The sequence below is a fragment of the Hyperoodon ampullatus genome, assembly GCF_949752795.1.
Source record: "Hyperoodon ampullatus genome assembly, chromosome: 5".
Taxonomy (NCBI): domain Eukaryota; kingdom Metazoa; phylum Chordata; class Mammalia; order Artiodactyla; family Ziphiidae; genus Hyperoodon; species Hyperoodon ampullatus.
In genome coordinates this window covers 74,190,667-74,212,491 of record NC_136918.1, presented here as the reverse complement: position 1 = coordinate 74,212,491, position 21,825 = coordinate 74,190,667, and the positions used below count along the sequence as shown (strand labels likewise).

The 21,825-nt window shown below is 50.9% G+C and overlaps 1 protein-coding gene across 1 annotated transcript in view; it reads right to left on the bottom strand.

The window, feature by feature from the left end:
* Nucleotides 1–13,616, bottom strand: part of LOC307053872 (death-inducer obliterator 1-like) — a gene marked incomplete at both ends in the record, with an annotated part of 29,734 nt that extends 16,118 nt beyond the window's left edge. The window contains 4 exon segments of the mRNA XM_079705329.1: nucleotides 8,646–8,859; nucleotides 9,648–9,860; nucleotides 11,796–12,117; nucleotides 12,781–13,616. Coding sequence (XP_079561455.1) covers nucleotides 8,646–8,859; nucleotides 9,648–9,860; nucleotides 11,796–12,117; nucleotides 12,781–13,616 — 1,585 coding nt within the window.
* Nucleotides 13,617–21,825: the final 8,209 nt, after the last annotated feature.

Genomic DNA, 21,825 nt, shown 5'->3' with positions numbered 1-21,825 from the left:
GCAACCCCCCAACCTTATGTCCCCTTGTCCACGGTGTCCCAATCACTGGCCCCACGTGTGCCGGCACCCCCGGGCTATGCTGTCCAGGCTTTCCCAAGACCACCCGCTCCCCGCTGAGCAGCACGCTTGTGCTCTACATCCACCCTGCTGGCTGTCACCCACGTCCCGTCAGCAAGTCACAGCTGTCTGACAAAGGACGAACTGGCCACGTCATAGGAACTAAGAAGTATCTTTCTACGTATATTATTCATCAGCTCAAATCCATATTCCTAAGGCGCTACCATACCTCAGTACATGGAAACTTATCTTTACCAGCTCAGCCTCGGCTAACGGGGTCCACAGCACTGAATCCAGGCGGGGGTGGGGGGGTGGGGGGAGAGACTGCTAGAGCTTAAGTTAAATGAAATGGACAGAGGCCCCTCTTCTTGGGGGAAGGAACGAGAGTGGAGTGGAGCAGGACGCGGCGCCAGCTGTGACTGCCAGCAGGGGAAGAAGGAACAAACCCGTCCGGATTAAAATCGAGTCCTAAAACCAGCTCACTCACTGACTTTATACGAACTTTGCTGAGATTATTTTAGTAGCACACTTTTAAGCAACTCTAAAAAGCTGGCCTAAGGGGCTTCCAGAATTCTCAATGAGGCACCCATGATGGGGCCTCAAACAAATCTTATCATGTGACATTTACATTGTTTCAAGTGAGAATTCCTGTCAACTCCGAACACATTCACTCCCTAAGATCAACGCTCCTACTGGTCTAACCGGTGTTTTGTCTCATGCAGGGAAAACAGAAGCCAGGAGCTTAATTTTAGGACATTCACAGTACAGGTGATTAAAGTGACCTGCTATCCAAGAGTGGTAACGGCAAAGGAACGTACTCTATTTAAAAAGCAGGGGATGGCTTTCCTTAACCATTGTGCGGCTCTTCTAGAAGATTAGCTGCTTCTGGCTTTTAAAAGTCAACTTTCATTATCCCTCACCTGCGTCTCAGAGCGTATGTAAGTATGATTACAGAAATAAAAAGTTGGTCAAATGTGGAAACTGGTGGACCCCGACAAGTCAGCTCTATCCCTCTTCTACTTGGAGGAAAAATGCTCAAAACAGAAAACAGCTGCATGTGGTCCCACCGTCAGCTGGATGCGGGTTAGCTGCTGCTGGAATGGCAGTGACACCATGTAGTGCCAAAGCTTCTGACAGTGACAGAAGCATTACTTCTGAGTAGAGCTAAAATCACATTTGCAAATTCTTCATCCAAATTCCCTTTTAACTGTATTATGTGTATACATTCACAGAAGAGCAAGGCGTAAACAACCGACCTCGAAGCGCCAGTTCTAGAACAGGACAGCAGCCCACCAACCCCCGGCAGAGTGGCTCCAGCAGTGGCAGGGCCCCCAGTGCTGCCAGCTCGAGGCAGGGTGACCACCTGCCCACGTGCCGGACAGAGACGGCCTCCTCGGAATGTACACCCAGTCTGGGCCATCCCGGGGGCTGCCGATGGGGAAAAGAGTGGCCCGAGTTCCAGGCCAGGTGCTGTCTCGGGGAGCAGATACAGGAGGAAAGGCTGGCCGGTGGCCAGGCCACCGCCCCACATGACGTCGTTTCTGCTGGGTCTGGCCATTGGTTTCTACTGGAAACGACTTGTTTGTGGTGAAGCCCGGCAGGAACCAGGCAGGCCGTTGCGCTCAGGGACCAGCAACAATCTAACTGGCTAACTTCCCAGTAAGCATGAAACTGGGGGCCTTGCCACACGGCAAGGTGGGCCATGCTGCTATGGCATTGCTGGCCACTGGGTGGCACTGGTGGGCCTTCGAGGGGACAGGAGGAAAAGGGAGTGGAAGCTGTGTTACTGGGAGCAGCCAGTGCTGTGCAGCAGCACAAGGAACCGGCGCCTGGCAAGAGCCGAGTCGCACCGCACAGCACAGCATCGCGCGGCCCGCGCCCACTCACAGCTCAGTGACAGCCGTTGCCGGGGTGGGCCCTCACAGGGACCACTGAGAAACCCTGAGGGACGGTCACTGCTTTATACCTTTTGTCCTGCCCCAAAGAGGTGCCAAGTTACCCTACAAATCCCCAGATATGAGGCTTTCAGTCACACTGACACGGTGGGGGGTAGTGGGGGAGACACTACTCAGAATGATTGGCTGTAAACGCCAAAGGAAGCGAAGAGCTTCTGATGTGACCAGGCGCCAAGCAAGCCCTCGTGGTGCAGGTCGGAGCGTCCCCTCCCCCCCGCCATTCCCACAGGGCCCCAGATCCACCCAGGCTCAGTGGTGAGGCCGAGGCAGCTACCGCCACAAGGCCCGGGTAACGTAACGGGACCAGCCAGGGCTCAGAGGACACAGTGGACCAGCGGCAGGGGTTGGGGGGAGTGGACTCTGCTCACTGTGACAGCGGTTCTAATTTCAGCTCAGCCTGACACGTGTACGAAGACGCTTCTCATTACAACTTTGTTTCTTGGCTGTCAAGACTTTAGTGTGAAAATTCAAGTAGCAAGAGAGAACCATTTTACTTTTGTGCCTTTGCTTAAATAGTTTGCAGTGAATTATTCCTGTAGAAGTTATGCTTACACAGAAACAGAGACAATCCCCACCCAAGACTTGGGAGGCCTGATCTCCATCTCTGGGGCCCTCACGCCAGCTGCCCTCCATCGCTAGGGGTCTGTATGTGGGTCCACAGCCAAACTGCCACGATCTGGGGCTACACAAAGCTTGTCCAGATTGACTTTTTCTTACTGATGTGCAGTATTTGAGCGACTTACACCTCAAGAGAGGTGCACAGAACCGGCCGTAACAAGCTTGCAAAAAACCAAGTACGCCTCCGGAGGCAAATGGACCCTTCCTTCTTTTCAGAGTTTCACAGATTTTGAAAACCAAAAGCCAATTCACGTTGGACTGGTAATATATGAAAAAAATGGTCACATCATCCTTCAGCACGAACCACGAGAAGGAAACGGGGCCGAGGCTGTGTGTGAGGCAGGCGTTCCACTCTCCTGTCTACGCCAACTGGACTGGCGGGGACTGGCCGCCAGACCTGACACTCAGCTGCAAGTAGAGCTGCTGCTTTCCCTCATCTCCAAAACCCGCCAACAGGCACTTCACCACTTTGACAAGGTTCAACTTTAACTGTTATCTGTGCCTGCACCATCTGCTACTTCAAGCAACATGATGGGGTCGAGGGCGTGATAAGACTCTGGGGCACAGAGCCCGCGGCACCTGCTGACCCCGGCGGGTTTAGCGGCCGTTACCTTTGTGCTCGTCTTGCTGACGCCTCCAGGTGCACGGCAACGCCCCGACCTTCGCTGACAGAAATCAAAGTGGAAACCCTTCTTCTCGATCTTCCAGGTTTACTTCTTTAACTTTCAGAAGGTAAGACTATGACTACGTGCACGGTGAGGTGCAACACGCAAAAAATCAAAAACATTACTTTACAGCTTCAAGTGTACCTGAGACTCCTACACCGTGTGGGAGGGTTTACAGCTGCATCTTCAGAAAGATCCCTTGGGACTCGATGCCACCTAAGGGACTCTGCCGCGGGACCGTCTGTGAACAGTGCCACAGGAGATGCAGAGCCCCAGAGGCCACATGAAGGCCAAAGGGCAGGTGAGGTGAGCAGGACCAATCCCGCTAGAAACTTCTACCCCGACCCCCCGCTAAAGCACAAGAACTAAGGGGGGCAGCCAGGATACATCTGAGGGTCTCTGTCAGAAAAAGTACATGTACATGCAAAACCTTCCCTGCACTAATTTTCTGAACAGTTGGCTATTAAAAAAAAAAAAACCTGTAAAAAGTAAAACACTTAAAAATACAAGAGAATGCCAATGACCAAGAAACTTCCAGGTATTTGGATAACATTAAAAACAGCTGTCAAGGTAAATCCTTATCAGGACAAGTTTTGGTTCTCTCTCCAAATGGGGGGAGCAAATTGGTGAGATGTACAAGGCTGCTTTGTCCCCACCCACATTTTTTTGCCACTGCAGATCTGGAAGAGACAGAGAAAAACAGCTCGTGTAGCTGATAAAACATGCCTCTCCCACCGTTCCATTCCTACCAAACACCCCTTGGTCCAGGCAGCGCCCCCCATCTATGTCACCATGGGGACCTGTCTTCTCTTACTACCTGTGAAGCGTGCTCCCGGAACTCACACCACCGATCCCTGTGAAACCCGCGCCCCCAGATCCACTTCGCCACAGCACAGGAACCGGACATGTGGCACACGGAGACCACGGGGCAACGCTTACGTCAGGGCAGGATGCTAACACATCACTGGACCTGGGTGCACAGGTTCTGCCAGGGGTCCCCATTTCAATTCTCAAACCTACATGGAACTGCAGAAATCTGATTTCCCAGTCAAAATTTATTCAGGTCCCCAGAGTTTCAAGTCATCTCGGAGCCATTTAGGGAGCCCCCAACATGGGACCATGTACCTATGCCTAACACAATTCCACTTCCAAACCCTAACCAACCAGGGCCACTTTAGAAGAACATCTTCAGCCCTCTTCGTGCCTGTGCCTGGACAGTAACGAGAGGCGATGAAGAGGAAACAAAGAGAAACCATGAGGAGGACTACGAGACACAGGGACCTGGGGGGAAATACAATGGCAACTGTTTCCCTAAGTTACACTGTTTTTGTTTTCAGAAACTCTGGAAAACAATTTAAAAAACTCATCAGAGAACAAGTGGGTGTTAATCCCATCACTGTGAGGACCTTAAGATCCACTGACTGCCCCACGAGAGAAGCAGGTCAGAGCCTCTGTGTAGCAAGGTCTTGCCCACGATGCTCAGGAAAGGCTGCCCTGAACCCACAACCCAAGGCCAGTGCCAATGGCCTGGGAGAAGTGGGGTGGGGGCAGAGCACCTCCAGGGGCCGCACACTGGCTGCCTAAGGATCCACCCAAGACCTGACCCGAGTCCAGGGCAACAGGGAAAACGCCCCCTCCGAAGAGCTGTCCCGGCATCACCTGCACCCAGAAACATATCACGCTCTGCAGCCAGGGAGGCGGCTGGGGGCGTGGTGGGGGTGCAGGGCTCTGCTGAGTGTGTGCGGGGGGCCCCCTCCCATTGTGCCTGTGTGTGGGGACCCGCGGAAGGTCCACAGCCACTGCCACTGTCAAGTAATGGTTTGGGGAAGAGGCAGAGGCACAGCTGCTACTCACCGAGGCTCAAGTCGGGTGTTGACCTTCGACCTTTTACACTCCTCCCAATCATCTTTTGGGAAGAGGACATTTCTGGGATAACAGAAAATGATCAGAAGCAACTAGCTCAACAGCATGTCCCTTATGCAGGCTACAAGCTGTGGCTATCCATCCACGTACTTCTGAGACGTAAATGTGCTACAGTCATCAAGACAGTGTGGTGCTGGCACAAAAACAGAAAGATACATCAATGGAACACGATAGAAAGCCCAGAGATAAACCCACGCACATATGGTCACCTTATCTTTGATAAAGGAGGCAGGAATGTACAGTGGAGAAAGGACAGCCTCTTCAGTAAGTGGTGCTGGGAAAACTGGACAGGTCCATGTAAAAGTATGACATTAGATCACTCCCTAACACCATACACAAAAATAAGCTCAAAATGGCCTAAAGACAGAAATGTAAGGCCAGAAACTATCAAACTCTTAGAGGAAAACATAGGCAGAACACTCTATGACATAAATCACAGCAAGATCCTTTTGGACCCACCTCCTACAGAAATGGAAATAAAAACAAAAATAAACAAATGGGACCTAATGAAACTTCAAAGCTTTTGCACAGCAAAGGAAACCATAAACAAGACCAAAAGACAACCCTCAGAATGGGAGAAAATATTTGCAAATGAAGCAACTGACAAAAGATTCATCTCTGAAATTTATAAGCAGCTTATGCAGCTCAAGAGCAAAAAACAAACAACCCAATCCAAAAATGGGCAGAAGACCTAAATAGACATTTCTCCAAAGCAGATATACAGACTGCCAACAAACACATGAAAGAACGCTCAACATCATTAATCATTAGAGACATGCACATCAAAACTACAATGAGATATCATCTCACACCAGTCAGAATGGCCATCATCAAAAAACCTAGAAACAATAAATGCTGGAGAGGGTGTGGAGAAAAGGGAACACTCTTGCACTGCTGGTGGGAATGTGAACTGGTAGAGCCACTATGGAGAACAGTATGGAGGTTCCTTAAAAAACTACAAATAGAACTACCAGATGACCCAGCAATCCCACTACTGGGCATATACCCTGAGAAAACCATAATTCAAAAGGAGTCACGTACCAAAATGTTCATTGCAGCTCTATTTACAATAGCCCGGAGATGGAAACAACCTAAGTGTCCATCATCCAATGAATGGATAAAGAAGATGCGGCACATATATACAATGGAATACTACTCGGCCATAAAAAGAAACGAAATTGAGCTATTTGTCAGGAGGTGGATGGACCTAGAGTCTGTCATACAGACTGAAGTCAGTCAGAAAGAGAAAGACAAATACCGTCTGCTAACACATATATATGGAATTTAAGAAAACAAAACGTCATGAAGAACCTAGGGGTAAAACAGGAATAAAGACACAGATCTACTTGAGAATGGACTTGAGGATATGGGGAGGGGGAAGGGTAAGCTGTGACAAGGCGAGAGAGAGGCAGGGACACATATACACTACCAAACGTAAGGTAGATAGCTACTGGGAAGCAGCCACATAGCAAAGGGAGATCAGCTCGGTGCTCTGTGACCATCTAGAGGGGAGGGATAGGGAGGGTGGGAGGGAGGCAGACGCAAGAGGGAAGGGATATGGGAACAGACGAATATGTATAACTGATTCGGTTTGTTATAAAGCAGAAACTAATTTAAAAAAATGCGCTGGGAAGGTGGTCAGTGAGGAGGTGATGTGCAGAGGAGGGGGGTGGGGCAGAGGGAAGAGAAACCTGGCCTGTGAGCAGAGCCACCACCTCCTTGAGGCCGGGCTCCCCGCCCCTCCACCCCAATCTTCCCTCAAAAACCGGGAAGTCAGAACTGGGGATAAGTAAGCAGCCACCCCTCCCCCAAACCCCCGCCAGCTTTCCTTTCTCACTGTGCGCCCTACATCTGACTCCACACTCCGAGCCTGGGGGCAGTCTCCCGATTCTCGTCCACAGACATGGAAATCAACTGAATTGAAATCAATCACCCAGGGTTTTGTGGCTACACCTCGGTTTCCCTTTCATTCTGTCACGTGCCTATAACCAACTGAGAACATTCAGCCCAGGATTCCAACATGATGGCTCCCCACCCATTCACAGCTGGGCGATGCTTATATTTAGGTCCACTCGTAACCCCTGTAGAGGCGCTACGGTGTAGAGGTGCTACAACTTGATGGATGTTTGCGACACGTTGTTAGCATGAAGTTTTTGGATCAAACAACCTGAGGTGTATTGAGACTCATTTTAATACAGCAACTGGTTAATTCTATATTTAACCACTCACTCCAAAAATCCAAAAATAAATACACAAATAAATATGTATAGAGACATATACACACACAGTATTGCTTGGCACTTTACTTGCAACTCCATTTCTTAGGTCTTGGGTCATTTACATTCTCAAAATGCATCTAGTTATGCAGTCTTCTAACCACACTACATCCACGAGGCCTTCCCTCAGGCCACTGGCCTCAACAGCCCGCTGAGAGGAGGAAGCAGCACGTGGCTATAATCCTGGAATTTAGGGCCATTTAACCTCTTGTGCTTTTAAAAAAAGTTGCAAGAGTATAAAAGATAGCATAAATAAAAACACAAAATGACCTTAATCATAGAAAAATAAGAATAAGATGTGCCCCAGAGCAATTTAAATTTCTAAAATTTAATTTTGGAGAGTGAGCTGAGAAAAAGAAGAAGGAGAAAAGATTCAAGTTGCATGATCTCATCTGGGATTGCAAAGGTCTGTCTGAACTTGAAGCCTGGGTGGCATGACCCAGCAGTGCACGCCAAGACTCCTGGCCTGGGTGCTGCTCAGAGTGGACAGACATTGTGCTCACTTACTTTCAAGCACGGGAAGCAGGGTAAACAGCCTTCAAGACTGGCATGTGTGTTTCTGTTGTGTGTAGTATGTGAATTGGACATTAAAAAAATTCCGGTTCGGTCAAGAATAATATAACTCCTGCAAATCATGCTTCAGTTGAAAATCAGCTACAACACTACTGTGCTAATAGTAATAGGTTCCCACAATATACAAAGAAGTGAGGGTCACGTGTGCTGGGAGCAGACTGTGTGGAAAGGCCCCCGCGTGGAGAGCCCACGGCGGTGACGGCGCAGTGGTGAACACCTGGATGACGGCGGACCCTGAGTGCCGGGCAGCGCGCCCCCTTGTCAGATTCTGCTGAAGATACTACACATACTTACCAGAGCCTGATAATAAAGAAAAGCAATTAAAGACATCAGTCGTCGGAGGTGAGACATTCAGCAACGGGGCTGGTACAGCTTTTTGGAAACACGGACAGGAAGTCCCGACAGACTAAGGATGGGCACGCGGGGCTCAGGAGGCCTCCTGGACTTGGGCAAGGGCTTTGATCTCTGCAGGTGCAGCAGAAAACACGGCTAGAACTCCTAGCTCTGGACAGGCCCGAGTGCACGGCCGTCCAGAAAGACCGGGAAGGGTCCAGAGCTCCCCGCCGGCTGATACATACATTTATACAACAGTGGCGGCCAGGGGGCGGCAGTCTTTTCTGGCTTTACTGCATTGTACTTGTGGTCGCTGGCCCACGACGGCGTGCTGCTCTCACAGGGCGGCTCCTTAGCGAGGACCTCACTCCTTGGAGGCACCACCGCCACCTTCCTCGCTGTGTTCTCCTTCTTGTCTGGAGCCGGTCTCTTGTGCACAGAAGAGATTTTAATGCCTGCCTGGATAATCAGTAAAGCCCCAATCATGAACGAGGTCAGAAATTAACCTTTGTGCATTTCACTCTGCAGTGAGGGTCACGACTCAATCAGCTCCTGGACCATCCTAAGCCCAATACACTGCATCTGCTCAGCAGAGGGCTTGGCTACTCCCCCACATCCAGCAGGCCCGCATCAACATCCGAACGATGACAAGGTCCCTGACACAACAACCCGTCAACCTAGCATCCTGATGACGCGCTAGGCCGCCAGGATAACCGAGGGGCCGTGGAGTGAGGCAGTGAAGCAAGGCGGAGAGCACGACAGACCGGGGCCCCGTGTGAGAACGCGCCCAAGCAGCACTGACAGGCAGGAGCTGCAGACACAACAGCACGTGGAGAAAGGACAGGCGTACAAACGACATCCCTGTACCCTACCGGGCACTCAGTGCGGTGCCCCCAGAACCCACTGGCCACCCCGCTGTGTGTCAACTCCCCGCACAGACTCCAGCAGGGACCACTCTCCTCCCAGCGGGGCTGGCGTGTGGGTGGACAGCTATTCCACGCAGCAGCCGGTTCCCACGTTTCTATCAGTTAATCCCTCGGCAGGAGGCGGAGAAGGAAAACATGAGAACACGTGCCTATTTGTCATTTCGACAAGAACACTGGTGGGCAAGACGGAGGGCAGTGTGAAGGTGCCTGCACCCCGTCCGGGCCTGTGTGCCCTACACTCTCCAAATCAACCCACCGAGCCTGTAAGCTCCAGACGCTCATGGGTTGAACTACACAAATGGTTGGTTTCAGTCAACTTACCTGAACGCTCCATTTCTGAAGAATGATTTTTTCCGGCCTTGTCTTGGGTTTCTTTTTAGGTTTTGGTTTCTGATCTTTCCCTGCGCTCAGGAAGCGCATGGTGGCCGCGGCGTGTTTCCGGATACACTCGCTGCTGCAGTAGACAGAGTCGGGCTGCGCCACGCTCGAGCACCCGGGGCCAATGCATCTGGCGGCACCAGGCGCCTCTAGGACCTGCAGGATCAGACGTGGCTTCAGTGTACTCACCCACCGGGTGGGTACGGCACTTTGTAACAGAACTATTTATGGTACCGAGATGACTGCTTTTAATCATGTATGAAAAACTGTGAATAAACATGTACCTTTGTTTATTCAAAACACACACATCTACCTCCCCTGAGGAAGGCCCTCGGCTTCTTACCTGCCCTTCAGCCACGCAAGAAGGGCGGAACCCTAAGCGGACCCGGCGCTCACGCTGCGCACTTCTGAACACAATGGGGTTTCACACCACAAGTAGGTTCCCTTATCGGGCAAATGGGCAGGGATTTTACCAACGCATTAAGATCCCAAGTGAGAGGATTCTGAGTTAGTCCAAAGGGTCCAACTTCATCAACTGAAAACCCTTCAAAGAGGAACTGAGCCTCCAGAAGATAGAGGATTCCACTGCTGCCTCTGCTGAGAGGGCGCCCATGCCTAGGCTCGGCGGGCAAGCTTGGGAGACGACACCCAGGACACCCAGTTAAACGTGGCTCTCAGAAACAACAGATCACTTTTTGCTATTATCAGGCCACAAAAATTGCCCGGGATATATTTTTCATGCTAAACCAAGTCAGAGCTTTTGGAAGTGGATCTTTCCCCAGCCGAGCCTCTGATACCTCAGGCCCCACAGACACCTGGAGGGCAGTCTTGTAAGACCCAGAGCAGAGGGGGCCCAGCTAAGCCAGGCCTGGATTTCGGAGCTAATAAATGTGTGTTGTTTAAGCTGCTGAACAAGTCTGTGGTTGCCTGCCGTGCAGTAGGAACCTGGTTCACTACAAGGGCTGAACACAGCTGTCCATCATCACTAGAGCATGTTCTGATGGTCGAGACTAATAACATACATGAACATACCCCTCCAATGTACTGGAGCAAAATCTTAAATCTCAAATTATGCACTTAATTGTTTTTCCTCCACAGAATCCAAGTTTTGCTCAGAGAAATACTTAAGTTTCTGGGTAGTCTCAAACACATCAGCAATCACAGGACGTTTCCTACTGACTTCCATTTCCATTCATTCTCTTCCTTACCAGTTATCATCATACTTCCACTCGATGCCTCCTCATACGCCCGTGACAGGTAAAATTTAAACGGTCCAGCCCTCGAGGCTACCTCAGTGCAAGGGGGAGACGGCGGGAAGCTAGGACACGGCCACCGCAAGGTCGTCTGCATGCCCAACACTGGCTAGAGCACGGGCTGTGGGGGCGGCATGGGCCCCCAATTCAAGGAAGGCCTGGGGTGAAAACATGCTCTGAGTAGGACGATCATGAGAGCCTCAGACAGCTCTCAAGATGCACGGAATCCATGACAAAGCATCACGGCCCTTGGGCAGGAGACACGAGTGAACAGACTTGGGAAAGGAGAAAACACAGCTGCACAAGCACTGGTGAGTGGGAGAACACCATAACAGAGGGCGTGCCAGCCGCAGCTGTCTTGTCAGCCTGGGGACCTGTGCGGTCACCACCGCTGGCCTTGGCATCTTGCTGCGAGGCAGGGACTAGACCACTGGTTCTCTCAAGGCGCTGACGGGTAATATAGGTGCACACGTGCCCCCGTGACTCAAAAATAATTTTGTTTGTTCACATATGTACGTCAAACTCCGGATCCATTCATGAGAAAACTTAAGGGAAGACTTACAAAAGTGAGTCCACTTATGGAAAATGTTAAGTCAGTAATAACAGCATAGGAGATAGATATGATTAACAAACATAGAGAAAGAATAGACAGGCGTGCCAGCCTTAAGCAGGTGCATGGACCTGGGAGCTCGCAGAGCCCAGCCCCGCGCCCAATGCCACTCCTGGGAAAAGCTAACTTATCTCAGGAAACAAACGCTTCTGTCTTGATGTTTCTGCCAACGGCAGCTGAGGGCTCCACAGTCACCTCTACCGCTGACCTTGGGAGACAGGTACTTACGGGCTGGAATATCTTGAGTTTTTTCTTGCAACTTGGGTTTGCAGCTTTCTCAATTCTAACCTTAATTCCTTGGTCTTCATTCGATTTCTGCTCCACGATTCCTAGACTTGTACAGTCCATGCCGTCGGCATCTGCAGGTCTCGACCTCGAGTCCTGCGTGCCTGTGGTCTCGGAGCTGGGCTCGTCCTGCACTTGCAGGATGGTGCAGTTTGGGCAGATGTAATCCTGCCCGTTCCTTTCCAAGAGCCTCCCTCGAGCCTCAGAAATGCCCACACAGTCGCCATGAAACCATTCTTCACATCGGTCACAGCGAATCATAAACCTGGAATGATAAAATAAGGAATGGAGATTATTATTAGTATTACGAATGGAAAGTGAGAGACCAACTCAATTTTAAACACAAATCAAATTTCAACATTCTATTATGAAAAAAACAAAAATATTACAGACACGTGGACAGAACAGAATAAAGAGCATCCACGTGCCCCTCTCAATTTTACTAACATTCAATCAAATTTGCGTCATCTTTTCTTTCAGGGGAGCACTCTGCCCTGGACACCACAGTTCTTGTCCACAGGAGGGCAGCCATGCCTTTACCCGCCCCCTCCCTGAGCTGCCCCAACGTCCACACCACAGCCCAGTCGCAGCCGCTCTGGAGCAGCGTCACCCAGCGAGCTCTCTGGGACAGCAGATCCTCTCTGGTCCAGGCCGCCCTGTCTGTGGCTGTTGGGACCGAGGCAGCCAATGTCCCACGCCAGCCCCCACCTTGGTGGAGGGTGTGGCTCTTGGCAGTGCCCACCCATGCCGTATTTGTTTTTGTTTTTTGACAATGACTTGCTCGTCTTTCCCAAGAGAACAAGTCCCTCATTCAGGCCACCCTGGGACTCTCTAAACTAAGACGAATGGAAAACCCTCTCTGGCAATTTCCACACCTCGGATTCCCCCCCGGAAGCCTGGGCAGCCACTTCATCCCCCCACGACCCACCTGTTGTTGTGAGGCTGGCGGCACAGGCAGTACAGGGCATTGGGGTCGTACACTTCACATGCGGGCTTGTGTCGGACTGCGTCTCCGGGTTCCTCTGCATTCCCCCCTGGGGCCGCCCTCCCTTCCAGCTGGCTCTCTCTGTCCATTTTCGCCGCCTGGGACGCAGCCCCCAGGTCGGCCTCCGGCTCCTGCGGGACGGGCCGCGAACCCTCCATCGCATCGCCTGCCTCAGCATCCACGGTCTCCACCGGGTCCTCCTCCCGATGCTTCTTCCTCAGGCGGTTCTGGATGCCCTTTGGGGGCCTGTTGGTGGGCTCCTGCTCGCGCTTTCTCCGCAGGCCATTCTGGAGTTCTTTCAAAGTCAAACCGTCACTGTGGCTATTGGAGGTGTCAATCTCGTCGCCACGCCCTCTGGCCTTTGCCGAGGAGGCCGTTCGTTCCTTAGCACCCGTGCAGCCAGACCTGGGACCGCTATTCCCATCCGAGGTGCTCTCCATGCTCCCCTCGGAGGCGCTCTCCGCTTCTGTCACTGGACAGGATGCCGGCTCCACTGAGGCCTCTAGGGACACGGAGGTGCCCCTCCGGCCCCGGCGCCGAACCGTGGTCAGGAACTCCTCCACCCGCTCCGTACGCTTCGGCTGCCTTCCGCTGCGACGCAGCGACGGGCTCTGCTGCTGCCCGGGCAGCGGCTCCAGGGAATCCACCTCCGCATCCCTGGCGCCCTCGCGCTTGCCGATGGTGGTCCTCCGGAACCTCCACGTCTTCCTGAACACTTTGCTGGTGGGCTTGATGGCCTTGGGCGCGTCCTCACCACTCGGGTCATCCTCCTCGTCCATACCTAACAGGGAAATGCAACCAAACCACGCCAGGCGTCAGCCAGGGCCGCGGTCCAGGCCCAGGACCGGCACCCACCAGCCACGACAGCGCACCAGAAGGGGCACCACCCGCACGGAGGAAACCCAGACACAGTGAATCGCAACAATTCTCCACCTACAAAAACCGAAGGCTTTTCCTAAAGTGCGCTGAGAGGATTCAAGGTGATCTCTGAAGAAAAGTGTAACACTTACGGAGCTAATGTTCAGTAGAAAAACACAGCTAGCAAACCAAATCTGTGCATCTGTCGACTGCTGAGGACCAGGATTTGTACAAGATGTAGCGGGGAAAGAGGAAGCGAGCAGCAGTGCTGCCAGGACAGGACAGGGTGGCGGGTGCCTCGGGCTCTCCCGCACAGAGACGCGGGGCCCACCTGGCTCTGCCCGCAGAGCTCGGTGGACAGAATGCCGTGCTGGCTCCGGGCCTAGTGCTTGGAAGCCCCGAGCTGCGTGTGAGACGTCTGACCACGCTGCTGGAGGGATCACGTGGAGATGGGGGATTCGGACCCTGAACACCCACACCCAGCCCCCGCTGAGCCCTGCCCAGATTCCCGAGCCACGACTGTGTTGACACAAGATGGGCCCATCCAGCTCTGCACGCAGGGTCTGCAGCAGCAGACCATCAGGACACTGAGAAAATACTGACCCACGCAGCACCTGTGGTATTTATTTCTTCTCTCCTCTTTCTAACAGACTGTTTAAACGGTCGTGTTTGTGAAAACTTCACTCCTGTTTAAAATGAAAAAGCCTGAAAAAGATAGTATATACCTTGAGAATTTTTTCCCAAGCTGCGCGGGCTTCAATTACATTTAAATGCTAACGATGACTCAGGTTTTACGCCATGATCCATCCCAGGGGAAGGACTAGTACAGAATGGAAACCTTCAAACAGAAAACACACAAAATTAAAAATCACACGTAACTGAACTCTCTTTTTCGTTCCCACTAAGTATGGTCACCTCCCATTTCCATGTCCAGCTCTGCAACTCCCCCACCCTGGGCCTGGGCCCACACTCTCCCAGGACACTTGGAAGCTTGCAGGAGTAGCTGTGGCATCAGCACCTGTGCCACCAAGGACCACGCCACTGTCCTGGTCACCCAAGTCTTTCTGCAGGAAGGACTCTCCTCTACAAAACACAGTTCTCACCAGAGACAACATACAACGTCATCGTAAATGCACTAAAGAAATCACCCATGTAAAAATAAAGTAGTGCTCTGAATCAGATTCTTAACACACAGTTAGACACTCTTCAAGAAATCTTGGGCTAAAGCTTAAACCACTGCAAACAAATACTAATGTCACATCAGTTTCTTTACATATAATGCTGCTTTTGAAATAGAAAACATGACATCTAAACTGAAAATTGTGTTGCTGGCGTTTAACACTATTGCCACGTTACCTGCCCCACACGGAAGCTTGGGCGCTTCTTCCGACTTCCTAGGAACAATGAAAACCTGGCCGATGCAACTGCGGGGTCCAAGGGAAGCGCCAAGCCCCGAAACCCTGCTGCTGCCGGTCACTATTCACAGATTACAATGCAGATTATCTCGAGACTGTCACCACGGAGTAAGCTCCTAAAAGAAGACAACAAAACAGTTTAAAGATTTAAAGCAACTATAACTAAAATCATGTTTAAGAAAAAAAAGGCATGAAGCTTTCCAAACAATCTCTTATTTGAATGTACATTACATGACCCACAAAGACACTGGGCGAGTCGACAAACAATATCCACAAAACAAAGTCCCCTGCTTCCTTAAGGACTTTTAAAGAAGGGAAGATACTTTGACTACACCTCAAAGCAGGGGGCTGGAAAGGCCTCCGCTTGCGCACTGGTGGGGAGGAAGCTGGTGGGCAGAGGGCAGAGGCCTCAGTGGGAAGGAGGGTTTCAAAACTGATCATTGGTACCAGCTGCTTTCCAATTACAATCGTACTTTTAAGATGGACCCAGGTCAGTAAAAACCCAGAGACAGAGAGAAAGGAACAAAACATGAAAAGATGAACACAAAAATTACACATGAAAGTCATTATTTAGAAATTCTTTTCTTTTTAAATCTACTTATTTAAGTTTTGGCCGTGTTGGTCTCTGTTGCTGTGCGTGGGTTTTCTCTAGTTGCAGTGAGCGGGGGCTACTCTTCGTTGTGGTGCGTGGGCTTCTCATTGCGGTGGCTGCTCTTGTTGTGGAGCACGGGCTCTAGGCGCATGGCTTCAGTAGTTGTGGCACGCGGGCTCAGCAGTTGTGGCTCGTGGGCTCTAGAGCACAGGCTCAGTAGTTGTCGCACACGGGCTTAGTTGCTCTGCTGCATGTGGGATCTTCAGTTCCCTGACCAGGGATCAAACTCGTGTCCCCTGCCTCGGCAGGCGGATTCTTAACCACTGTGCCACCAGGGAAGCCCTACAACACTATACCTATGTCATCCTTTTAGTTAAAAATCTAAGGAAGATTTCAGAGGACTAATGTGATGATGATTGAACATCACCGGGGTACAGCTCATCTATGTGTATTTACATATTGAAAGAACGTTTCTCCTCCTGTGCCCTCATTCAATCACGATACCTAGTTTGCTCCACAAATGTGTCTCTGTTTCTAGGTAAGTCCGCAGTGTTAACATTTTAACACATTTTGCTTTCTAGACCCAGGACTCCCTGCCCGCAACTCACCTCTTCCTCACCTCACACCAACTGCCTCCCCTCTAACTGTGGTCTCCTTGGGTGACCTCAGAGCAAACATTCCGTCCCACCTCCTTTTAAAGAGATAGCGACCATCTCACTCTGGTCACCCCCGGCCCCCCATGGCCACCACCTCTCTCACATATGGTCAACCCATCTCAAAATGAGAAACTTCTCAGGAGAAACTGTTCAGAACAGTGAACATGTATAAAAGCAAAGAAATTACGATGGTCTCAGGAATTAAAAAGTTTTTAAGGTTTGTGTTAATCTCAACCACCCACCCAAGAAAAAACCCATGCCTCTGGATTTGACTTCTGAATCATCAGAAAAGGAAAATCCAGCTATTTCTGTTAAGTGGAATGAAGTACTTTATTCAGAATACATCATATCATTTTAGATCATCTGGTTCATTTTGGTTCTTTTTTTTGATTTTACATTTGCAAGATCGCTTTCATAATTTCTTCCCAGAAATTCTAAGGTAAAATTTCAGGTCACGAAACAAAAACAAACTCCTATGATCAAGGCAAAAGTTAAAAGAGAAAAATTGTGTTCTGTTCCTAACACAACTTAAAATGTGGGTCCACACACAACAGCAGGTCACCAAACGGTGCTCACACCGTACTAGTAACAACTTTTCCCCAGAGGAAAAGAACGGTGGGCGGTCATCCCTGAAACTGGGAAAAAGAAAACCTGGAGGCGAACATGATGCACTGAGATACTTTTAGATCTTTACATTTCTAAGTGCAAATGTCCTCTCAGCTGAAAACGGCTCCACTTCCTAAGCAGACCTAGGAATACCAACACGAAACCTTAGGTTCCCCCAGGCCACCCAAGGGCAGGAAGCAGCCCACCACCTCCCAGGCAGCTCTCCAACGTTTTGCTGTCAAGGTCCCTTTATACCCTTACAAACTGAGGACCCCAAAGAGCGGCTGCTCATGTGGGATATGTATTTCCAAAATTAAACCTGAGAAAGGCTTTCAGAATTGTGGATGTTCCCTGATACCACATCAAACCTCGACAGGCCGCAGTTCCATGAAAACTACTTGGGACACGAATCTGCAACCACAGCCATGAATGCTCCACACCTTCCTGCGTCGTAACGCACTCTGAAAACAGCTTTTGCCTATGTGCACGGTGGCCAGTTGGACACGTGCAGAGTCCACACGCTGGCACATTTCATTAGACGACATGAGACGCATCTCTTAATGTGAGCGCCCATCTCCTGAAATGTCTTTCATTACTGGGAAGCCATCAAGCTCAGGGTGGCAGATAAAAGCTTTTCCAAATGCTAATTTTCCTTTAACACCGGAATTTTGTCATCAGTAACAAATATAGGCAGTTGATTTCCTCGAGTCTCACGCTGTGCATCTTCGAGAAAACGCCTGACACACACCACCTGAAAAATGCAGTCCATCGGCACTGCTCTGCGGCCCCTGGCTGCGGGCGCCTCTGGCCCCTCAGGGGCACTACCAGGAACCTCTGTGCCAGCAGTGCAAACGCCGACCCGGCAGGGCTGGCTCACGAGGCCGACTGTGACCCTGGACAGGGCTTCTGAGCTCTTAGCCTCCAAAGGGTTTCAAAACACACCATTTCCGGTAGCTCAAGAACATTCTGGATACACGCCAAGCGCTCACACGAATCCGCACTCCAGTGTCAGAGGAGAGGAAACATTTGCTTCCACAAAACTGTTCTAAAGCCCCACTTCGTTTTCCCTTCAGACTATACAACCCTTGGAAAACGTTAAGCTGCCAGAAGTGATTTTCTTTCAAGCAAAACCCAAAATACGCTCCCCAAACAAACAACGTGGGTGCTGCCCGACTCTACAAGCACGTAAATCTGAAGGCTCCACTACTACAAAGCTCGCCACAGGTAAGTAACCGCATCTTACCCATCTGAAGATGCTTAGTTCTATGCACTGGAGACTAATTTCTCTGAGATACTTTAAAATGTAGTATATAACCACAATGAAGCTCCTATTTTCACAGCACAACAAACACGAGAAAACCGTTGCGGCTTCTCAAAAACATAACACACAAGCGTGCACCTGCCCTGCCCACCTAGCGGCAAAACAAGGTGGTCCTCCGAATCTCACACCCCGAAACAATATTCAAAGCTAACAATTTTAATTTTGAATCAATTCTAACCTGCGGGTCACAAATTATATCCAGTGCTACAACATAACCTCATTATTTCGCTCACAAATTATATCCAATGCTACAACGTAACCTCATTATTTCGGACTCTGCTAACTCAACTTATGGTTCTAATAGGCTGGGCCAAAGTTCTCAGTTACGGATATTTCACGTTAAGAGTCTTCCGTCTCATGACGAATCCTTTGCTGGGGATGAGGAGGGATCGAGAAGGTGCTGAGAGTTTTATGAAGTACTGAAAACAGCAAGCTTTCACAATTTCACAAGCTTCTTGCACAATTCCGTTTTTATTAATGGGACAGTCACTAACGAGGCCACGCCCAGGAATTTGAGAGGACATGCGACATCCTGCCGACCTGGCAGCGGTCCCTCTCAGCGACCCCACGCTCATCCTGACTCGACTGCCCTAGTGGCACTGCAGTCCTTTAGGTGGCCAATCCAAAGTCTGCTGCTTGCCAAATAACACTGTCATTCAAATTCCACTGAAGCAAAAGGACCCACAGCACGATACGCTTCTCAAGCGGTAACTACAGAGAGAAATCTAGGAACCACCTGCTGTTCAAAATTTCTTAGGTGTTTTTGCTTCACAGGTCTGTGCAGACAAAAAGTAAAACTTGTTGCTTAAAAGCTCGCCACGACTGGTGCCTCGGCAAAGCTCTGGTGAGGCCGGGACCCCAGCTCCCCCTTGGCGGGCGGGCAGCGGGCACTCTGCTTTCTCTCTATCCACTTCCTAGTGAAAACACAGGCTTGTGACCTCGGTGGGCAGCTCTCCAAAAGCGCTTCAGGAACAACCAGCAGAGCCACCTGAATGCGTCCAGGGTAAGGTGGAGGAAACGAGGCTTTCCCTGTCCTCTACGGAACCGCTTGCTACCTTGGATGGACTACTCCTGGGGTCTGCACGTTTGTGCCCCCAGAGCCCTCCTGAATGGGATATCTGCCCTGGAAAAGAGGCCCCAGACCCCACCTGGCCCTGCCACCGGGACCCAACTGCCCCGGCATCCTGACCTCGGGCCTCCCGCCTTCAGAGCTGCAAGAAATCAAGTCCACTGTGTCAAAGCTCCTAGTCTGTGGTCCTTGCCACGGCAGCCCGAGTGCACTGAGGCAGCTCCCTCTTGTCTCTCAAGGAATAAGAAGACATGGCTTCAAACACTGGCAAGGGACTCTCTGAATCCTACACCCTGGGGGTTGGTGATTGTAAGACAAGGCCCCCGCCAGGGTCTTAGGGACCCTCTGAACTGCACAGGCTCCTGTCCTCACCGAGTCTGCAAGATGGGGCAGGTCTGGCTAAATGCCCAGGACAACACTGGGATGGGCCCCCAAACGGGAGCCTCCCCCATCCTTCCCCAACCAAGACAGAGGGTGTGACTCTGAGGTGGGTGGGAGGGAGGGTCACAGAAGGGACCTGGGCACAGTAAGTCGCTCCCCAGGACAGTCAGCCCTGCTGGGCACCTCAGGGGTTGCTTCCTAGGGACCCTGATCCTCCAGCTCCGCCCCCCTAACCACCCACCCTATCGCTTTCACATCCGCAGTGGTCTGTCTGGGCCCCGAGTGCACCCGGGCTGGCTACTCCCTTCCAGCACCCACGGGGGCACTGCTGCCAGATCCCCGTGTCACCCGTAGCACCCAGTGCAGGCCCGGTGCACCGTGTCTCACTGCGGCAAGAGCTGTTGGTAAGGATCCGGTGAGAGGCTGTGGGTGAGGACAGCCTACGATAAAGGCAAAATGCCACCGTTCCCTCAGGCCCAAAGACCCCTGGGGCCTCCTCACCCACAGCGCACCCCGGCTGTACTCTGGGGCTCTGGTTCCCGGCGGTCCACTTTGAGGGGGATGTGTGCACTGAACCCTCTTCACTGGGGACCACAAACTAGCCAGATAGTCCACGCTGTTCCCAAAAAGCAAGAACGTGGTTGAGGGCCCCCTGAAAACATTGCCTATCTTCTTAAAAGTAACCCATTTCCCCAGGTGTTAAAGTTCAGAGTCAATTGCCTTTTGAAATTCCCATTTCTCAACAACAAGAGCATTTCTAACCATGACCTACAGCAGAGGTTCTCAAAGTGTGGCCCCGGGGCCTTTCAGGAGGGCCCTCCCAAGGTCAAACTATTTGCACAACACTAAGGGCACAGACGTGGTGGTTTCTCAGAAGCCAAATGACAGAGATAGGACGAAGGAGACAAGAGAATCCGGCTACTGTCGCTTAAGCCAGACGTTCAGGAGACCTGCAAAGCCCTAGGACAACACTACCTTTCTCATTAAATTGTTTTTCTTTTGGAACATAGTTTCCATAAAGTGTTATTTACGTTAGTATTTTTAAGTATATTTAAATGTCTCATTTTTAATGCCAAATATGGAAAATATCAATAGACACAACATAAACAAAAGCCCTTTGGGGTCCTTGTTAATTTTAGGTGTAAAGGGGTCAGTCTGAGTATGGCCAACGGCACAGACTTGACACTACTGGCTACTTCAAAGGGCTGCTCTTGATGGGCCAGTGAGACTGAAGGGCCGTGACAGTGACGCTCCAGGAGGCTGCTCTCCCAGACCCTCCCCACCTCTCCTCGGATGACTGAGAAGGCACCAGTTATGAAACGGCAGCATTCAGAGGGACGGCCACCCAAGTCCAAAGAGAAAATGGCTGGAGGAAAAAACCAAAGGCCTGCTGCTGTCTCACAAGTACGTGCTTCATGAGTGGAGCTGCATCTCATGCCACAGGCCAAGGGGCAAAAATAATGCTTGGAGACCTTGGAAATGCAAAAGTCAAGAATTCAACTGTATACTTGAGCTGGAATCTTCCTTTCTTTCTCTGAGATTAGAAGAGGCCAATGTCTACCTTTGGGGGGCAGTGGGGAAGGTCCAAGCTTAAATAAAGCAGTTATTAAATAAAAACAGGATTTTACAGATCCACGCAGAGCTCAACTTGAGGCAACTTCTCCGACTCCTGCCACCACTGCCCGGGTCGCAAAAGTGCAGAAGAAAGCCACCTTACTACTAAAAACACAAATACTGTTTAAATTACAATCTAACAAACCTAAAGAGCCAATGGCTAGCACTGACCTAGCCCTGTCTCCATGGGGCACTGGGGGCATTTCAGGGGGACCACTCCTTGTGCCGGCTCAGCATCCCAAGTCCTGACCAAGGCAGCCCCCAGTGTCCTCCTCCGCTGACCACAGCATGACCACACCCACACACTAACAAGTAGGGTAAGTCCTCTGATAAGCAGATAGGGGGCTGGGAGGCTCAAGGGGCAGCACCACGGAAGAAGGCAGGCTTCACACCAGGGTGTCCCTGCCTTCAATCCCAACTACAAACCTAACAGCTAGGTGTGCTGCCCAGGGAAATGGGGACAACTGTGAAACTCC